Raw genomic sequence first — 19,895 nt, 5'->3', positions numbered from 1 at the left:
CTGGTCTCCTGCTCCCTACACCTATCTTCATTACATTACATTTACTTGGGTTAAACTCTAGCATCCATTTGTTCGACCATTCCTGCAGCTTGTCCAGGTCTTCTTGAAGCCTCAAGCTGTCCTCCTCTGTCTTAATCCTTCTCGTAATTTTGGGGTCGTCAGCAAACATTGAGAGGAATGAGTCTATATCCTCTGGGAGATCATGTACGTATATCAGAAACAGGATAGATCCTTATGTGTGTGAGAGAGAGAGAGAGAGAGAGAGAGAGAGAGAGAGAGAGAGAGAGAGAGAGAGAGAGAGAGAGAGAGAGAGAGAGAGAGAGAGAGAGAGAGAGAGAGAGAGAGAGAGAGAGAAAGAGATAGAGAGAAAAAAAATTATGTAACTGGCTTTGGCTTCACAATATTGTTACTTGCTTATCAAAATGAACATGCAGGGTTCAGCACTGTCACCCCCCCCCCCCCACCACCACCACCACCTCCACCAGCACCGCCCACGGGGGTGGGGGAAGGGGTGCATAACATACAGCGTTGTGGGGAACCACGAGTGTTCCACCACGTGTTCCACCACGTGTTCCACCACGTGTTCCACCACGTGTTCCACCACGTGTTCCACCACGTGTTCCACCACGTGTTCCATCCCGCCCATGTTCTCTCGCGTCCTTCGCCAGAGATGTTGCCCGCTTGGCGAGGGAAAATGCGGAGTAGTGAGGGCGGGGCAGGAGGAGGGTTTAAGGCAGTGTCTCTGATGCTCCCGGACGCAGGTTCGAATCCTCGTCACGGCCCTTGTGGATTTTTTTCAGGAGGGCGGCTATGAGGAGCGGGAGCGGTGAGGCAGCCGCCCCTGGAGGTGTAGGTCCGACCAGGGGGCCAGATTCATGAACCAGTTACGCAAGCACTTACGAACGTGTACATCTTTTCTCAATCTTTGACGGCTTTGGTTACATTTATTAAACAGTTTACAAGTATGAAAACTTCCCAATCAACTGTTGTTATTGTTATAAACAGCCTCCTGGTGCTTCGGAGCTCATTGTTTAATAATTGTAAACAAAGCCGCCAAAGTTTGAGAAAAGATGTACAGGACCGTAAGTGCTTGCGTAACTGCTTCGTGACTCTTGCCCCTGGTGGTCAACACCATGACTGGATCACTAGTTGACAAATGGAATGCATTTGTCAGTGATGTGGTGGAGGCTGACTCCATACACAGTTTCAAGTGTAGATATGATAGAGCCCAGTAGATTCAGGAACCTGTACACCTGTTGATCGACAGTTGAGAGGCGGGACCAAAGAGCCAGAGCTCAACCCCCGCAAGCACAAATAGGTGAGCACTGAGGCTCAGCTTCCTTCCTTGTGCTCACTTTACCTCGGACAGCACGCTGGACTTGTGATCCTGTGGTCTTGGGTTCGATCCCAGGCGCCGGCGAGATACAATGGGCAGAGTTTCTTTCACCCTATGCCCCTGTTACCTAGCAGTAAAATAGGTACCTGGGTGTTAGTCAGCTGTCACGGGCTGCTTGCTGGGGGATGGAGGCCTGGTCGAGGACCGGGCCACGGGGACACTAAAGCCCCGAAATCATCTCAAGATAACCTCAAGATATAGTGAGAGGACGGGTTGTAGAGCCTCTGGTGTACAATGAGAGGACGGGTTGTAGAGCCTCTGGTGTACAATGAGAGGACGGGTTGTAGAGCCTCTGGTGTACAATGAGAGGACGGGTTGTAGAGCCTCTGGTGTACAATGAGAGGACGGGTTGTAGAGCCTCTGGTGTACAATGAGAGGACGGGTTGTAGAGCCTCTGGTGTACAATGAGAGGACGGGTTGTAGAGCCTCTGGTGTACAATGAGAGGACGGGTTGTAGAGCCTCTGGTGTACAATGAGAGGACGGGTTGTAGAGCCTCTGGTGTACAATGAGAGGACGGGTTGTAGAGCCTCTGGTGTACAATGAGAGGACGGGTTGTAGAGCCTCTGGTGTACAATGAGAGGACGGGTTGTAGAGCCTCTGGTGTACAATGAGAGGACGGGTTGTAGAGCCTCTGGTGTACAATGAGAGGACGGGTTGTAGAGCCTCTGGTGTACAATGAGAGGACGGGTTGTAGAGCCTCTGGTGTACAATGAGAGGACGGGTTGTAGAGCCTCTGGTGTACAATGAGAGGACGGGTTGTAGAGCCTCTGGTGTACAGTGAGAGAACGGGTTATAGAGCCTCTGGTGTACAGTGAGAGGACGGGTTATAGAGCCTCTGGTGTACAATGAGAGGACGGGTTGTAGAGCCTCTGGTGTACAGTGAGAGGACGGGTTATAGAGCCTCTGGTGTACAGTGAGAGGACGGGTTATAGAGCCTCTGGTGTACAGTGAGAGGACGGGTTATAGAGCCTCTGGTGTACAGTGAGAACGGGTTATAGAGCCTCTGGTGTACAGTGAGAGGACGGGTTATAGAGCCTCTGGTGTACAGTGAGAGGACGGGTTATAGAGCCTCTGGTGTACAGTGAGAGAACGGGTTATAGAGCCTCTGGTGTACAGTGAGAGGACGGGTTATAGAGCCTCTGGTGTACAGTGAGAGAACGGGTTATAGAGCCTCTGGTGAACAGTGAGAGGACGGGTTATAGAGCCTCTGGTGTACAGTGAGAGGACGGGTTATAGAGCCTCTGGTGTACAATGAGAGGACGGGTTGTAGAGCCTCTGGTGTACAGTGAGAGAACGGGTTATAGAGCCTCTGGTGTACAGTGAGAGGACGGGTTGTAGAGCCTCTGGTGTATAGAGAACACGCGGGCACTAAGTGCCAGAAGGGAAAGTTCCTGCATAAATTGTTGTCATATAATCCAATATTTCACCCAAGTGTCACACAGAGTCATACAACAATCACACACACATCTCGCTGAGGGGAGACAGAGGGGTAGGGAGGGGACGGAGCCAAGCACAACAGGAAAGGGAGAAGAGAGAGGGAAGGGGGTGGGGGGGAAGAGAAGGGGCATATGGGTAGGAGAGGGAGAGAAGAAGGGACAGGAGAGGAGAGGCGTGGGTGAACGAAGCTTCAGAAGAGGAAATGGGCGATGGAACGGAAAATAATGGGAATATGAGATAAAAGATATCGCGGTCCACGACTTTCTTATCGCCTAAATATCTGGTACGAGACCAGCAAAATAAAGACAGTGTTGGACGGAATCTTCAGTTATCAAATAAGTTATCTAATATTATCTATCTATCTATTAAGTGTCATTATCTCGTCTAATGACACTTAAAAGTGTCATCAGACGAGTACTCAGATAAATGTGAAGAAAGTAGAACAGTACAAACTGGAACTAGCAGGTCCATTGTTCATCACTATGAAATGTGTGAAGTAAAACATGTGTATGGGGCAAGTAACAAAGTCAGTAGACTAACAGATGTTGTCACAGCTCGTATAAGACTTGGCTACAAGTATCTCTGGCAGTTCGGCTTGTATAGGGATCTAGATGAAGTAAAGTGTAAAGTGTGTGGACATAGACAGGGACACACACTCGAACACTATATCTTGGATTGTTGTAAAATTGAGCCCTTTAGAGATAAATCTAAGCTCACTCTGTATGATATGGCAACCTATCTTATTACCATGGATAAATTACCTGAAATCCTTGCACTGTATCCACATTTTGCTTCCAGTAGATGAACGACATATGAGATTCAGAAACAAGTAGTGTATTGTGAGGACTAATAATAAACAGAAGCTCCCCTATGACTCTGTAATATCCCCATTGGCAAAACTATTATGTATTAGCGATAAGACCTACCATTAATGTATGATGACTTACTGTAAATATGTAGCTCTTGTAATAGCACATTCTCTGTAACTAGCTGACATTATAACTATAAGGTGTGAAGGATAGATGAAGTTGTTTATGTAATAATCTAAGATGAGGTCTGATAAACACCTTTAAGAATATGAGTTCAAAACAGAGTATACTTTAGGAATATGAGCTTAGAACAAAGTATACTTTAGGAATATGAGCTTAGAACAAAGTATACTTTAGGAATATGAGCTCAAAATAGAATATACTTTAGGAATATGAGCTCAAAACAGAGTATACTTTAGGAATATGAGCTCAAAACAGAGTATACTTTAGGAATATGATCTCAAAATAGAATATACTTTAGTCGGAATATGAGTTCTAAAATGCATCATTATGACATTTCTACAGAATCCTTGTCTCATTTTGAATGAATGAATGAATGAATAAATAAATATGAAGAGAGAGAGAGAGAGAGAGAGAGAGAGAGAGAGAGAGAGAGAGAGAGAGAGAGAGAGAGAGAGAGAGAGAGAGAGAGAGAGAGAGAGAGAGAGAGAGAGAGAGAGAGAGAGAGAGAGAGAGAGAGAGAGAGAGAGAGAGAGAGAGAGAGAGAGAGAGAGAGAGAGAGAGAGAGAGAGAGAGAGAGAGAGAGAGAGAGAGAGAGAGAGAGAGAGAGAGAGAGAGAGAGAGAGAGAGAGAGAGAGAGAGAGAGAGAGAGAGAGAGAGAGAGAGAGAGAGAGAGAGAGAGAGAGAGAGAGAGAGAGAGAGAGAGAGAGAGAGAGAGAGAGAGAGAGAGAGAGAGAGAGAGAGAGAGAGAGAGAGAGAGAGAGAGAGAGAGAGAGAGAGAGAGAGAGAGAGAGAGAGAGAGAGAGAGAGAGAGAGAGAGAGAGAGGAGACACACACACACACACCCAAGGTTTAAGTTAAAAAAAACCTAGCTGGAGATAGGGGAAGACATTGAGAATGGAAGGCGAGCAGCGGGAGAGGGGGAGAGTTATGACGGGAGAGACGGGAGAGGGAGAGAGGGAGAGGGGGAGAGAGGGAGAGAGGGAGAGGGGGGGGGGGGGGAGGTAATAACAATAAAGCGCAAGTAGACACAATTTGGCCCTCGTATTGTTACTTCCGGGGAGGGAAGACCATCCGGAAACAGGGTGTGAGACTCAGAGGCAGGAGGGGAAGGAGAGGGAGAGAGGGAGAGAGGAAGAGGGGGGAAGGGGGGGGAAGGGGGGGGGGAGGGGACGATGAAGGAAGAGTGGTGGGAGGGGTAAAAGGGTGGCCGGCCGGGGAGGTTACACTCTTACGTTATCTAGATGTGGTTCCGCGGATCTCTATCCAATAGTCCCTTAGTCGGCGATCCCCGGAACCCTTCACCACTCAGGTCAGGCAAGGGGGCGATGCTCAAGATAGGAGGCAAGACTCAAGAACTAATTATATACGTTCTTGCAAGAAGTACCGGACCAATCGGGGTGTATGGGATATGTGGGCCTACAGGCAAGCAACAGCCTATTGGACCAAGTTATCACAAGTCGAGCCTGGCCTTAGACCAAGCTCGGGCAGCAGAAGAACTCTCAACACCCTCTCCAGGTCAGATCCAGGTAAGTTAAGGGACAAGTTTGAAGGTCACGTAAGGGGGCAAGACTCAAGGAAAGGTAAGACACACGGACTTAAAACTGGGAGACTGGAGGTTAAGTGCATCATAAAGAGGACCTTAAAGCCCCACCAACACTTGACCTGGTCTTGACCCTCGGGGCTGTCACCCGTGGCCCGGCCTGGCCCTCCAGGTTTCTGGTGTTATCTTGAGGTTATCTTGAGATAATTTCGGGGTTTTAGTGTCCCCGCGGCCCGGTCCTCGACCAGGACTCCACCCCCAGGAAGCAGCAGTTGTCTAACACCCAGGTACCTATTTTACTGCTAGGTAACAGGGGCATAGGGTGTGGTCATCAAGGCTGTTTCGTACATGCAGGTGACTGCGGTCTCAAGTGTGGATCACAACCCAGTTGATCACAACCCAGTTGACCACAACCCAGTTGATCACAACCCAGTTGATCAGCTCTCAACTGGGCAAATCAGGATAGACCAGTAGACAGGCTGCTACCAGAACCGTGGCGAAGCCTCTGGTGGCGTAGTGGCCCACGCCTTGCCACCGATTTTCTCAGTTCGAGTCTTAGCCAAAAAGGATTGACTGGACACCCATCTTTAATTACTCGCACCTGTTTACCCAGTAGTAATTGGAGATCCAGCTGTTAACCATTGGTGAGTGGTGAGCCAGGGTAACCTATAGGGTACGGCTTACCATGAGCTATAGGAATAGAAAGCTCTTAATTCTGCTAACATGAGTCACAAGTGGTCTACTCCTTACCTGGATCTGACCTGGAGAGGGTGTTGAGAGTTCTTCTGCTGCCCGAGCTTGGTCTAAGGCCAGGCTCGACTTGTGATAACTTGGTCCAATAGGCTGTTGCTTGCCTGTAGGCCCACATATCCCATACACCCCGATTGGTCCGGTACCTCTTACAAGAACGTATATAATTAGTTCTTTAAGAAATCCACCTTTGTTCCGGTAATATTTATAATGCTTGCTGGGAGTGTGTCAAACCGTTGTAAACCTCTGATGTTCAGACAATGCTCTCTGTGCCTATGGCACCTCTACTCATTCTGCATTTCCTTCCGTACCCTTCGCTCCAGTATATTGTTATTCTACTATGCAAATTTGGGACCTGGCATTCAAGTATCTTCCATGTATATATTATTTGATACCTTTCTCGTCTCCTTTCCAGAGAGAACATTTTGAGAGCTTTGAGACGGTGCCAATAATCTAGATGTTTTATCGTGTCTATGCGTGTCGTATATGTTCTCTGTATTCCCTCTAATTCAGAGATCTCTCCTGCTCTGAAAGAGGAAGTAACTACCGATCAATACTCCAGACGGGACAGCACCAGTGATTTAAATAGTATTAGCATTGCTGTGGGGGTCTCTGGATTTGAACGTTCACATAATCCATCCTATCATTATCCTGGCCGCCGCTATATTTGTTCGGTTGTGTTCACTTAATGTCCTGGTTGATACCAGGTTGATGGGGTTCTGGGAGTTCTTCTACTCCCCAAGCCCGGCCCGAGGCCAGGCTTGACTAGTGAGAGCTTGGTCCACCAGGCTGTTGCTTGGAGCGGCCCGCAGGCCCACATACCCACCACAGCCCGGTTGGTCCGGCACTCCTTGGAGGAATGTGTAAGTATATACATAAGAACATTGTTTAGTGTGCCAGCCCCAGGAGGAAGAGCCGGGCTGGGGGAGACAGGTGTCTCACCCCCAGCAGAGTAGGTAAGTCCACTCCGTCAACACAATAGACCCAAGAGAACAAAAGGGTCCAGTAGGACACCAGAGCCACAGAGAAGTGAGGAAATGTGACCGCACTAACACTAACAGGCTGGTGGATCACATGGTATCAACAATTTCAACAGAAGATAGGATACGTTGAGGGAGACGAGGGGTGGAAAAAGAGGGCGAAGGGCAAGAGAAGGGAGGGAAAAGAGAGGCAAGGGATGGGGAAGGGCAAACAGGGGAGGGGAAGAAGGGCAAAGAGGGGTCAAGGGGAGGGGAGAGGACGAGGGCGTCACGCATCACTTGACGCAAGGGGAGAAGGGGGCGGGGGTAATGACGCTCACTGTGGGGGGGACACCCCCACCCCATCATTGATGCCCCCTACACACACACACACACACACACACACACACACACACACACACACACACACACACACACACACACACACACACACACACAGTGGGGAAGACTTCCCCCAACACACACACACACCATCATTGATGTCCCCTACACACACATACAGTGGGGGAAGACCCCCCACCCCCCATCATTGATGCCCCCTACCTACACACACACACACACACACACACAGGGAACACACCCCCTCCCCCCTCCCCTACACACACACACACACACAGGGAACACACCCCCTCCCCCCTCCCCTACACACACACACAGGGAACACACCCCCTCCCCCTCCCCTACACACACACACACACACAGGGAACACACCCCCTCCCCCCTCCCCTACACACACACACACACAGGGAACACACCCCCTCCCCCCTCCCCTACACACACACACACACACAGGGAACACATCCCCTCCCCCCTCCCCTACACACACACACACAGGGAACACACCCCCTCCCCCCTCCCCTACACACACACACACACAGGGAACACACCCCCTCCCCCCTCCCCTACACACACACACAGGGAACACACCCCCTCCCCCTCCCCTACACACACACACACACACACACACAGGGAACACACCCCCTCCCCCCTCCCCTACACACACACACACACAGGGAACACACCCCCTCCCCCCTCCCCTACACACACACACACACACAGGGAACACATCCCCTCCCCCCTCCCCTACACACACACACACAGGGAACACACCCCCTCCCCCCTCCCCTACACACACACACACACAGAGAACACACCCCCTCCCCCCTCCCCTACACACACACACACAGGGAACACACCCCCTCCCCCCTCCCCTACACACACACACACAGGGAACACATCCCCTCCCCCCTCCCCTACACACACACACACACACACACACAGGGAACACACCCCCTCCCCCCTCCCCTACACACACTCCATCACTGAGCAACATTGTCAAAGCAACACAAGTAAAAAATAGTTTTTCGTTTTGTTCAACTCAATAGTTTAGATTTCAACGTTCTAATTTTGTTGCACATGGGTATATATACCATGGTCCTCATCATTACTATAAGTACTACCATAACAGGAGGATGGCCTGCACACCCATCCAACCATACAACACCAAACATGTAACACCAAGCCTGTAACACCAAACCTGTAACACCAAACCTGTAACACCAAACCTGTAACACCAAACCTGTAACACCAAACCAACCACAGGTCAGAGAACTACTGAGATTCTGTGACAAATTCTCGCTCAATCCGGAGCCGGTCGGCCGAGCGGACAGCACGCTGGACTTGTGATCCTGTGGTCCTAGGTTCGATCCCAGGCGCCGGCGAGAAACAATGGGCAGAGTTTCTTTCACCCTATGCCCCTGTTACCTAGCAGTAAAATAGGTACCAGGGTGTTAGCCAGCTGTCACGGGCTGCTTCCTGGGGGTGGAGGCCTGGTCGAGGACCGGGCCGCGGGGACACTAAAAAGCCCCGAAATCATCTCAAGATAACTCAAGATAATCATCAGATTACAGAACCATCTAGGAACAAAAACACGCTGGACCTGATTTTCACAAACAATGATGAGCTAATCAGACACATTACAATCTTAAGATACTATATACTCAGACCATAAGCTCATTGAAGTGCAAAATAACATTAATAGGTAGTAGGTCCAAGAGACCTAACAAGCGTTAAGAGGGTATTCAATCAATTCAATTTCAACAATAAGAGGATCGACTGGGAAAAAATAAATGTAGACCTTGCAACCATTCAATGGGAGACGGTCTTAAGCGACAAAACTCCCACACAGGGAATGGCTCAACTGACAGCTGAAGCTTACAAGGTGTGCTTGAAGCACGTGCCTGTGAGGAGGGGCAGGAAGAGGACCACGCTAGAAAGAGAACGCAGACCACTGTACAGGAGAAGGAAAAAAATAACAGAAATGCTTAAGCAGACACAACTATCACAAGAAAGGAAACTAAAGCTAAAAGGGAGATGGAAGAAATAGAGCAGATGCTGAAGCGATCATACGAGTCTGAGGAAATGGAATTGGACCAGAAAGCTATACAAGAGATAAAGAAAAATCCAAAATAATTTTCCACATTTACAAAATCAAAATAAAAAACCTCCACCAGTATTAGCCTTTTACTTACAACTGATGGTTCGTACACACAGAAGAACAAACAAATTAGTGAACTTCTAAGAAGCCAGTATGAGGCTATGTTTAGCACACCAATAAACAACATGAAAGTTGAGGATCCAGACAGTTTATTTATGAACGACATCCAATCTGCAGATAATATAACCGATATTAACACGAACTCAGAGGACTTTGAAAGAGAAATTGACAACATGACCAGGCACTCAGCTCCTGGGCTTGATTCGTGGAATTCAATATTCATAAAGAAATGTAAAGTACCAGTAGCGCGAGCACTCAGTGTAATATGGAGAAAGAGCCTGGATACAGGGGGAGATACCAGCTGCACTTAAATCTGCAGATACAGCTTCTCTGCACAAGGGAGGTAGTAAAGCTCTAGAAAAAATTATAGACCAGTTGCAGTAACATCACACACAATAAAAGTCTTTCAAGGAGTGATTAGGGATCAAATTTCTAGCTTTATGGAAAATAATGAACTACACAACCCAGGACAACATGTCTTTAGAGCAGGAAGATCTTGTCTGTCATAGTTACTCAACCTCTATGACAGAATCACAGATACTTGCTTGATGGGGTTCTGGGAGTTGTTCTACTCCCCAAGCCCGCCTGAGGTCAGGCTTGACTTGTGAGTCAAAACAGAAGCACTAGAAGAAAAGCAAAATGCAGATGTTGTATACACAGACTTTGCAAAGGCATTCGACAAATGTGACCATGGAGTGATAGCACATAAAATGAGATCAATAGGAATAACGGATAAGCGAGGCGTTGGATTTTCAACTTTCTGTCCAACAGAATGCAGAGTGACAGTCAGTCAAGAAAGATCAAGCCCAAGTGCAGTGAAAAGCTCTGTACCGCAGGGCACAGTCCTTGCACCACAGGTATTTATCATTCTTATCTCTGATATAGACAAGAATGCTAGTCACAGCTTCATGTTATCCTTTGCAGAAAATACAAGAATCAGCATGAAAATTGCCACTGTAGAAGACACTGAAAAACTACAAACAGATATAAACAAAGTCTTCGATTGGGCAACTGATAATAACATGTTTAACGGTGACAAGTTCCAGGTACTGAGGTATGGTGTAGAGGAGGAACTTTAACGAAACACAAGGTACAGGACACAGTCAGACCTACTCATACAAGGAAAGCAATACGTAAAGGACCCGGGAATTATGATGTCTAACGACCTGACGTTTAGTGAACATAACCGAACAAATATAGCGGCGGCCAGGATAATGATAGGATGGATTATGTGAACGTTCAAATCCAGGGACTCCACACTACTGCTAATACTATTTAAATCACTGGTGCTGTCCCGTCTGGAGTATTGCTCGGTAGTTACTTCCTCTTTCAGAGCAGGAGAGATCTCTGAATTAGAGGGAATACAGAGAACATATACGGCACGCATAGGCACGATAAAACATCTAAATTATTGGGATCGTCCCGAAGCTCTCAAAATATACTCTCTGGAAAGGAGACGAGAGAGGTATCAAATAACATATACATGAAGATACTTGAATGCCAGGTCCCAAACTTGCACAATACAATAACTGGAGGGATAACTAATACTGGAGCGAAGGGTACGGAAGGAAATGCAGAATAGAACCAGTGAGGAGTAGAGGTGCCATAGACACAGTCAGAGAACACTGTCTGAACATGAGGGATCCACGGTTGTTAAACACCCTCCCAGCGAGCATTATAAATATTGCCGGAACAAAGGTGGATATATTCAAGAGCCACTTGGATAAGATCTTGCAAGAAGTGCCGGACCAACAAGGCTGTATTAGATATGTGGGCCTGCGGGTCGACCCAAACAACAGCCTGGTGGACCAAGCTATCACAAGTGGAGCCTTGGCCCGAGGCCGTGCTTAGGTAGTACAAGAACTGAAACCCCTCTCCAAGTATGCTGCACGTATGCTCCCAGCACACTACACTCCATCGATGATGCCCCCTACACACACACACACACACACACACACACACACACACACACACACACACACACACACACACACACAGTCATCATATTTTGCCTCTTGAAGATTTTTAAGTAAAAATTTTATTATTCGAGAAAACCGGTTGATTCCTTACGAGGAGTGTAAGAAAATAATGTTGTAAGAGGTGGGGGGGGGGGGGGGGAGAGACATACAGTTGACTCAACATGGGCTTGGGGGGTCGGGGGCTCGCCCCACATTTTCTGCCCCCCAGTTTCCTTGCAGCGAGACAAGTAATTGATTAATTGAGTGATTGCTTGCCCACCCCCTTTCCCCTCCCTCCCTCCCTCCCCCTCATCACACATGCCTCCATTGTTCTTACTCCTCCGTCCCCCTTCTCCCTCCACCCCTACTGTTACCCTCCACCTCCCCCTCCATCTACTGTTACCCCCCCCCCCCCCTCCACCCCCACATAATGTTGTACCACGGTTTGTTTCCCCCCTTCCCCCCCCCCCCCACACACACAACTGTTCTCAGTGCGCTTTTATACCTTAACCTCTGTGTAAGCTGCTAGAACAGTTTAGGGAGACACCGTCTCACATCCGGAGAGAGAGAAGAAAGACGGGACATGACCAGTACATAAAAGATACCGACACTGAAATAAGAGCATCAGCCCAGAGACTCTTCAAGATGTTACACGACCAAACACCACATTCACTCCAAACATCTACCACCTCCGGGCTACTCATGCCCGTGCCACCTCTTGTGATGGCCTAGTGTTCATCAGTCAATCAATCAATCAAATGAAGTAAGTTTATCGCGACCCAAAATACCGACAAACAGACGAGGTGCCTCAAACTATTCTCACGTCGTTCAAGACAATTTGCTTTTATATTTACAATTTTTTTTTATTATTTTCTACCACAGACGTGGCCACACATTTACAATGCTGACCAGCATATATACATTTTCTTCTGTCCTCCATGGACAGGGTGAGAGATGTGTTAAAACATATATTTCAAGGGTTTATTGAACAGTATTTACACAGTAACAAATCATCGATATAGATTTACAGTAAACACATAAATAGATAATAATTCATAGAGAAAAACAGCAATTATATAGACATACGTGTGCCTCCATATATGACATATAGACATATGTGTGTGTCCAGAATGTCAGAAATCTTTGCACTGACACGTGGAGGCTGTTGAGGAAGACCCTAGCCCAAATGTTTCTACACACACAAGAGGCACAGAGGCAGACAGGACGCCATACGTGAATGATGAGTGATTAAGTCGCCCATAAGGTGGCACGGGCATGAATATCCCCGTAAGTAGAGGCTCTCTGGAGCCATTACCAGTACCAATGGCTGATACTGGAGATGTGTGGATGGATGGGGTGTTGAGGGAGACGTGATGATGTTAAAGATTTAGCTACTCAGGACGAATTGTCCATGTAGCACGGGCTATGGTGAGCCCGTAGGAGACGAGCACGCCACACAATATATACCGTAGATGTGGTGGATGATGTAGCGCTGGCCTCCCCTCCAGGGGCACACCACGGGCGGTCAACAAGTGCAGTGTCTTGAAAGAAAGACACGACCAAGACCTGGAACGTTAGATAACAGGGAAAACACGCCCCAGATACCTCGAGGTCACTAGGCGGGGCATACAGAGCTACACTTGACTATTCCATAGAGAGTGTTAGGTAAGCGCACACACAATGCAAGACAAACATATCCATAATAAAAAGGGGGGGGGGGGGGCGGTAGGAGAAGCGAACACTCATACGTATTCAGAGTTAAATGGCAAGTTTTTCCCTGAATGCTCTGTGTTCCTTTCTCTGAGGCTGTGGGTCCCTATAATTGCACCAAAGGTGTATACCCCCCTAACATATCAATTGTGACACTAGCTCTCCACATATGTCAGTTGCTTAATTTAGAAACTGTACTTGTGGTCGATCTCGAACCCATTGTTGACGTGACGACTTATACTGAATTTTGTAACTAGCTCATCAAGATTGTAACTTGCTTAGCTAAATGAATTGTGGGGTTCAGTCCCTGAGCCCATTATGTGCCTCTGTAACCCTTTCCACTACCACAAGATGGGTATGGGGTGCATAATAAATGAACTAAACTAACTAAACAATCTTCCCCCATCACTCCTCCCCATCTTCAAATACCACACCCCCTTCACACTTACCCCCCTACCCCCCCCCCCCCCACACTCTTACAACACCCACACCACATGAACAAATCCACAAGGGCCGTGACGAGGATTCGAACCTGCGTCCGGGAGCATCCCAGACACTGCCTTAATCGACTGAGCTACGACAGGGCAAAAGGATTGAAACCCACACCACATACTTCCCCAACACATTCACACTAATCTCCCCCTCCCCCACCTCTCTCACCCCACCCACTCAACCCTCCCCCTACCTAACCAAAGCAACTTCACCAAACCACATTCTCGCCATTTCCTACCACCACCACACTTACCCCCACCACTGTCTCCACCAACCACCTTCCCCAACACAGCCGCCTCCCTCCCCACCTCCACCCCACCACACTGCTATCATAGTGATAGCAACCACCCCCTCATCTTCTACCTCTACTGCGTACTCTCTCCACCTCCTCCTTCCCCAACCCTATCCACACTTCATCCCCCACTCCCCAAATTCTTCCTGTGAACCTTTCCCTCCCTACCCACTGGAAAAACTGGCTTTTTCTACTCCCTGCCTATTTAACTACACCCATTACAAGTGGTCCCCATCACCCCATTAAGTAGGCCTACCCCATGAAGGACCTATCCTGAATGCAGCAAGACCCCCTTCCTGGGCCCTCAGACCCCCTCCTGGAGCCCTCAGATCCCCTTCCTGGGCCCTAAGACCCTCTTCCTGGGCCCTAAGACCCCTTCCTGGGCCCTCAGACCCGGGGCCCGCTGAGGGGCCCTCCCGTCACTCACGTGATGAGGGCCGCATCACCCACAATCTCAGACCACAATCAGTAAATTGGTGCAAATAGAGCGGCACACTGGGCGGGGCCGAGGGTGAGAATAGGCCCGCGGGGAGTAGTACTACATCCCCCTCTCACCCCACCATCATCACACTCCTCCCCACTCCCCGCCCTCACAAACACCCACCCCACACACACACACAACCCATCCTCACGGCAACACCACAACGCAAAGCTCACCCCATTCCCACCCCACACTACACTCCCGCCCCCCACACTACACCCAAGCCCCCCGCACCACATCCCAGCCCCCCCCCCACAACACCGTCTTTCTGTAGCGGTAGTGAGTCTTGGACACTACAGCGGGCATAATGCTGCTGTAACTGGCACGGTGCTGGGACAGTGCTGGGACAGTGCTGGGACAGTGCTAGGGCAGTGCTGGCACGGTGCTGGGACAGTGCTAGGGCAGTGCTGGCACGGTGATAGATGGGTGCTCGCTACACAGTGTTGTACAGGAATACTCGTGGCACCAGTACCGCTCAGCAGGCGCCAGTTACAGCCATCACTGCTGTAACCTGGAACACAAGCAGGGGGGGGGGGGGTGTCCGCCTCACCCCCCCCCCCCTGGTGGGGCCGGTGCTCACACCAGTACACAATATAGAGCTTCATGCGGGTGAAGAGTATAGAGGACACGACAAACCTTCAGTCTGATGTAAATCAGGTCTTCCAATGGGCCACAGATAATAACATGATGTTATCTTGAGGTTATCTTGAGATGATTTCGGGGCTTTTTAGTGTCCCCGCGGCCCGGTCCTCGACCAGGCCTCCACCCCCAGGAAGCAGCCCGTGACAGCTGACTAACACCCAGGTACCTATTGTTTAATGAAACTAAGTTCCAGCTCCTGCGCTATGGAAAAAAAGGAAAATATAAAAACGGAAACCATATATAAAACAGTGAACTCACACTATAGAACTACAGAGCACTATAAATGGTGTCGGAGTAATCATGTCAGAAGACCTTTACACAACACCGTAAAGCAGCCGTCACGACTGAAAGAAGAATGACAGGTTGGATAACAAGGACCTTCCAAACATATGCCATACCAGTGGTGATACATTCCAAGACACAAGTGCTCTCTAGGGTGGAGTATTGTTGCACTCTAACAGCCTCATTCACAGCCGGAGAAATTGCTGACCTGGAGAGCGTGCAAAGATCCTTTACCGCTAGAATCCTCTCTATAAGTCATCTTAATTATTAGGACCGGTTAAAAGTTATAAAACTGTATTCTCTAGACCGCAGTCGAGAGAGAGAAATAAGTCTACACGTGGAAGATATTAGAGGGACTGGTTCCATACCTGAACACGGAGATTATACCACATGAGACCAGGAGGCATGGCAGGATGTGCAGAATACCCCTGTTGATCACCAGAGGTGCAACAGGTACTCAGAGGGAAAACTATCAACATCAGAGGCCCGAGACTGTTCAACACGCTTCCACTACACATAAGGGGCATAACTGGCAGACCCCTCATAGTGTTCAAGAACGAACTTGATAAACACCTCCGAAAAATACCTGATCAATCAGGCTGTCAGCAGTCGCGTCCAATAGCCCGGTTGACCGAACGACTAACCGGAAAACCTGCTCGGAGATCGGGCCGCGGGGCCGTTGATCCCCGGAAGCTACACACGGTAGGTAGCCAGGAGCCACCAAACAATTACACTACCAAGTAAAAAACCTGTCCCTCTCTCTCCTCAACCAGATGGCTTTGTATACATTTCGTAAACAAAGGTAATCTATATTCTGAAAATAGAATATGTCCTTTGTCTTTCCAAAGTCAGACGCTTGGCGCTAACCTCACCCAACTTTCCAAGATGATACATAGGGGAGGGTGTATGAATCGCAGGCCAGTCGGGGTTGGCCCTAGTACCACCCTTTAAGAAATAATCGCATCTATAGCGACCCCCCTCGGAATTTCCTGAAGCCTGAGAGAGGCGCGCAGGACAGGGGGAGAAGGAAGAGGAAGGGGGGTAGGGGAGAGAGAGAAGGGAAAAGAGGGGTCGATGGTAAATGTGAGGGGGAAGGAGGAGAAAGGAGAGAAGGATGTTTGGGGGAGAGGGAAGAATGGAGGAGAGGGACAGTGAGAAAGAAGAAGAGGGGAGGAGCGTGGGATGATGTAGTGAGAAGAGGGGAGGATAGGGGGGTGAGAGAGGGATGGAGGAGGAGATTGAGAGCGAGAAGAGAGAGAGGGGAGGGGAGGAAGGAGCAAGAGACAAGGATACAGACGGGTACACCTCCCCCTCCCCTCCCCCACTCGTTATAAACAACCTCATAGTGCTTCGGCTCTCATAAACTGTTTCATAAATGTAAACAAAGCCGCCATGATTGTTTACAGATGCGTAAATGTTTGCCATATTCAGACACTTGACCACCATAAACAACTCTGGTCCACACCCTGTGTATCAAAGCCTCAATTACTGATGTGAATACCCGCCAAAGACACACCGAAACTACGACATTGGTACAACGTTCGAACAAGTTTTAACCTCTCCTAACCAGTTATAACAACCAATATAGCAAGTTGTAACAACGTTCTAATACGTCATAAACACGTTAAGCCAATATTTAACAACTTTATTACAAGTTGTAACAAGCGGAAAATAGAGACAGTTTCGGTTTGTGTTTCCAGGGTAAAGTTCTATTTGTAAATTTAAAGTTATCTTTACTACGTTCGAAGCTACGACTCGACACGTGCTTCATTCATATGTTTTGGAAATGTTGACATAGGGAGTGTGTAGAGCACACGCCCCAAACACTCCCTACATCAACAATATCAAAATACTTAACGTAACCTTATCTAGGGCCTAGATATGCATATAGTATGTAAATATTAATGTCTAAGAAAATTCCAGTGCGCATGTCAAATACTGACTTATTAGTGCAATGCTAGTATGTTTCGTAACTATACCTTAAGGTTACTACGAGGTAACCTTAAGGCATAGGTTACAGAGCTGTGGACCAGCAACAAACACCACAGAACCCATCCATAGACAATATAACACTCTTAGTCTGTCTACTATCCTTTGGCACATAAGAAAGATTTACCTGGAGCATACCAGGAGGGGGTTCTGGAAGTTCTTCTATTCCCCGAGCCCGGCTTGTGGCCAGGTTCGACTGGTGACAACTTGGTCCAACAGGCTGTTGCTTGGAGCAGCCCGCAGGCCCACACATCCACCACAGCCCGGTTAGTCCGGGACATCTTGCAAGAACTTATCTAAGTGCCTCCTGAATACATCCACCTTTGTTCCGGCAATATTTCTAACGGTTGATGGGAGGGTGTTGAACATCCGTGGACCCCCACCTTCCCAACGCTTCATATCCACACACTTGCTTGATGGGATATCCAATAATCCAATCCAAATCCACCACCCCAATAATTTAGATGTCATACAGTGTTTACGACCCAGACAACAGAACACCAGTATCTTCAAGTGGCCCATCTCCAGCCTGGCATCTCCTGTGTTCTCGTGGCCCACTCTGCACACTGTAAGACTGTTCATATCTGATAGTAGATATTCAGTATCTTCCACCGAAGCAGCGTTTATACTGATTCTGGTGTCATTCTGGTCTGTTAAAAAGGTGGGAGAGTGAGCGTGGACAGTGCCAAAAGGAATCAAAAGTTGCTGTAACTCTTACAAATTTCCTAAGGCTATAAGGTGCATGGGGAAGCATAAACGCATGTACGGAGAGAGAGCAGACCAATAGGATGAAGCACTTCAGGCCAGCAGGTGGGAGCAGGCCAGCAGGTGGGAGCAGGCCAGCAAGTGGGAGCAGGCCAGCAGGTGGAAGCAGGCCAGCAGGTGGGAGCAGGCCTGCAGGTGGGAGCAGGCCTGCAGGTGGGAGCAGACGTGTGTGGGGTTGGCGACCATAAAGAGGTGAAGGCGATAAGACAAAGCAAGAGGATGTGGCCTCACAGGAAGCGTGGAGGTGTACGATAAGATAGAGAGTCCAGAGGTTGGAGTGCCTCGCCGCCTCCCCGGATGACAACAACTCCTCATCCACTCCCATGTACTTCGTGGCGTAGTGGAGAGCGCGCCCACCACGCCCGCACTCTATGCCACAACCACCAAGTTCATAACTTGTTCATAACACGAACTCACAAGACTTTGAAAAAAGAAATTAACAACATGCCCATGCACTCAGCCCCTGGAACTCGTGGAATTTAATATTCATAAAGAAATGTAAAGTACCAGTAGTGGGAGCACTCAGCGTAATATGGAGAAAGAGCCTGGATACAGGGGAGATACCAGCAGCACTTAAATCTGCAGATACAGCTTCTCTGCACAAGGGAGGTAGTAAAGCTCTAGCAAAAAATTATAGACCAGCTGCAGTAACATCACACACAATAAAAGTCTTTCAAGGAGTGATTAGGGATCAAATTTCTAGCTTTATGGAAAATAATGAACTACACAACCCAGGACAACATGGCTTTAGAGCAGGAAGATCTTGTCTGTCATAGTTACTCAACCACTATGACAGAATCACAGATACTTGCTTGATGGGGTTCTGGGAGTTGTTCTACTCCCCAAGCCCGCCTGAGGTCAGGCTTGACTTGTGAGTCAAAACAGAAGCTTTAGAAGAAAAGCAAAATGCAGATGTTGTATACACAAACTTTGCAAAGGCATTCGACAAATGTGACCATGGAGTGATAGCACATAAAATGAGATCAATAGGAATAATGGGTAAAGTGGGGCGCTGGATTTTCAACTTTCTGTCTAATAAAATGCAGAGTGACAGTCAATCAAGAAAGATCAAGCCCAAGTACAGTGAAAAGCTCTGTACCGCAGGGCACAGTCCTTGCACCACAGGTATTTATCATTCTTATCTCTGATATCGACAAGAATACTAGTCACAACTTCGTGTTATCTTTTGCAGATGATACAAAAATCAGCAAGAAAATTTCTTCTGTAGAAGACAGAACAAGTAGGAGGCAGATATTAATAAAGTCTTCGATTGGGCAACTGAAAATAACATGATGTTTAACGGTGACAAGTTCCAGGTACTGAGGTATGGTGGAAACGGTACAGGACACAATCGGACCTACCCATAGAAGGGTAGGTCAACATAAAAAAATCTGGGAATTAATTTAATATGTCTGACGACCTGACGTTTAGTGAACATAACCGAACAAATATAGCGGCGGCCAGGATAATGATAGGATGGATTATGTGAACGTTTAAAACCAGAGACTCCACACTACTGCTAATACTATTTAAATCACTGGTGCTGTCCCGTCTGGAGTATTGATCGGTAGTTACTTCCTCTTTCAGAGCGGGAGAGATCTCTGAATTAGAGGGAATACAGAGAACATATA

General features: G+C 48.2%; 2 protein-coding genes across 23 annotated transcripts in view; one reads left to right on the top strand and one right to left on the bottom strand.

Annotated features, from left to right (window-relative positions):
- rhea (Talin_middle and talin-RS domain-containing protein rhea) overlaps positions 1–19,895 on the bottom strand; it is a 210,027-nt gene that overhangs the window by 85,388 nt on the left and 104,744 nt on the right. The gene's annotated exons all lie outside the window — the stretch shown is intronic.
- Positions 10,364–10,732, top strand: LOC138359225 (uncharacterized). The gene has a single exon (XM_069318217.1). It carries the CDS (start codon positions 10,364–10,366, stop codon positions 10,730–10,732), a length of 369 nt encoding a protein of 122 aa, XP_069174318.1.

The sequence above is a fragment of the Procambarus clarkii genome, chromosome 89 (genome assembly GCF_040958095.1).
Source record: "Procambarus clarkii isolate CNS0578487 chromosome 89, FALCON_Pclarkii_2.0, whole genome shotgun sequence".
Classification (NCBI taxonomy): domain Eukaryota; kingdom Metazoa; phylum Arthropoda; class Malacostraca; order Decapoda; family Cambaridae; genus Procambarus; species Procambarus clarkii.
Note: the sequence above shows the minus strand (reverse complement) of the source record. Positions and strands in the feature narration are given on the sequence as shown.

What these genes read in the sequence shown, in the direction of transcription:
- LOC138359225 (XM_069318217.1), top strand. Translation starts at nt 10,364, where the DNA reads ATGAGATCAATAGGAATAACGGATAAGCGAGGCGTTGGATTTTCAACT.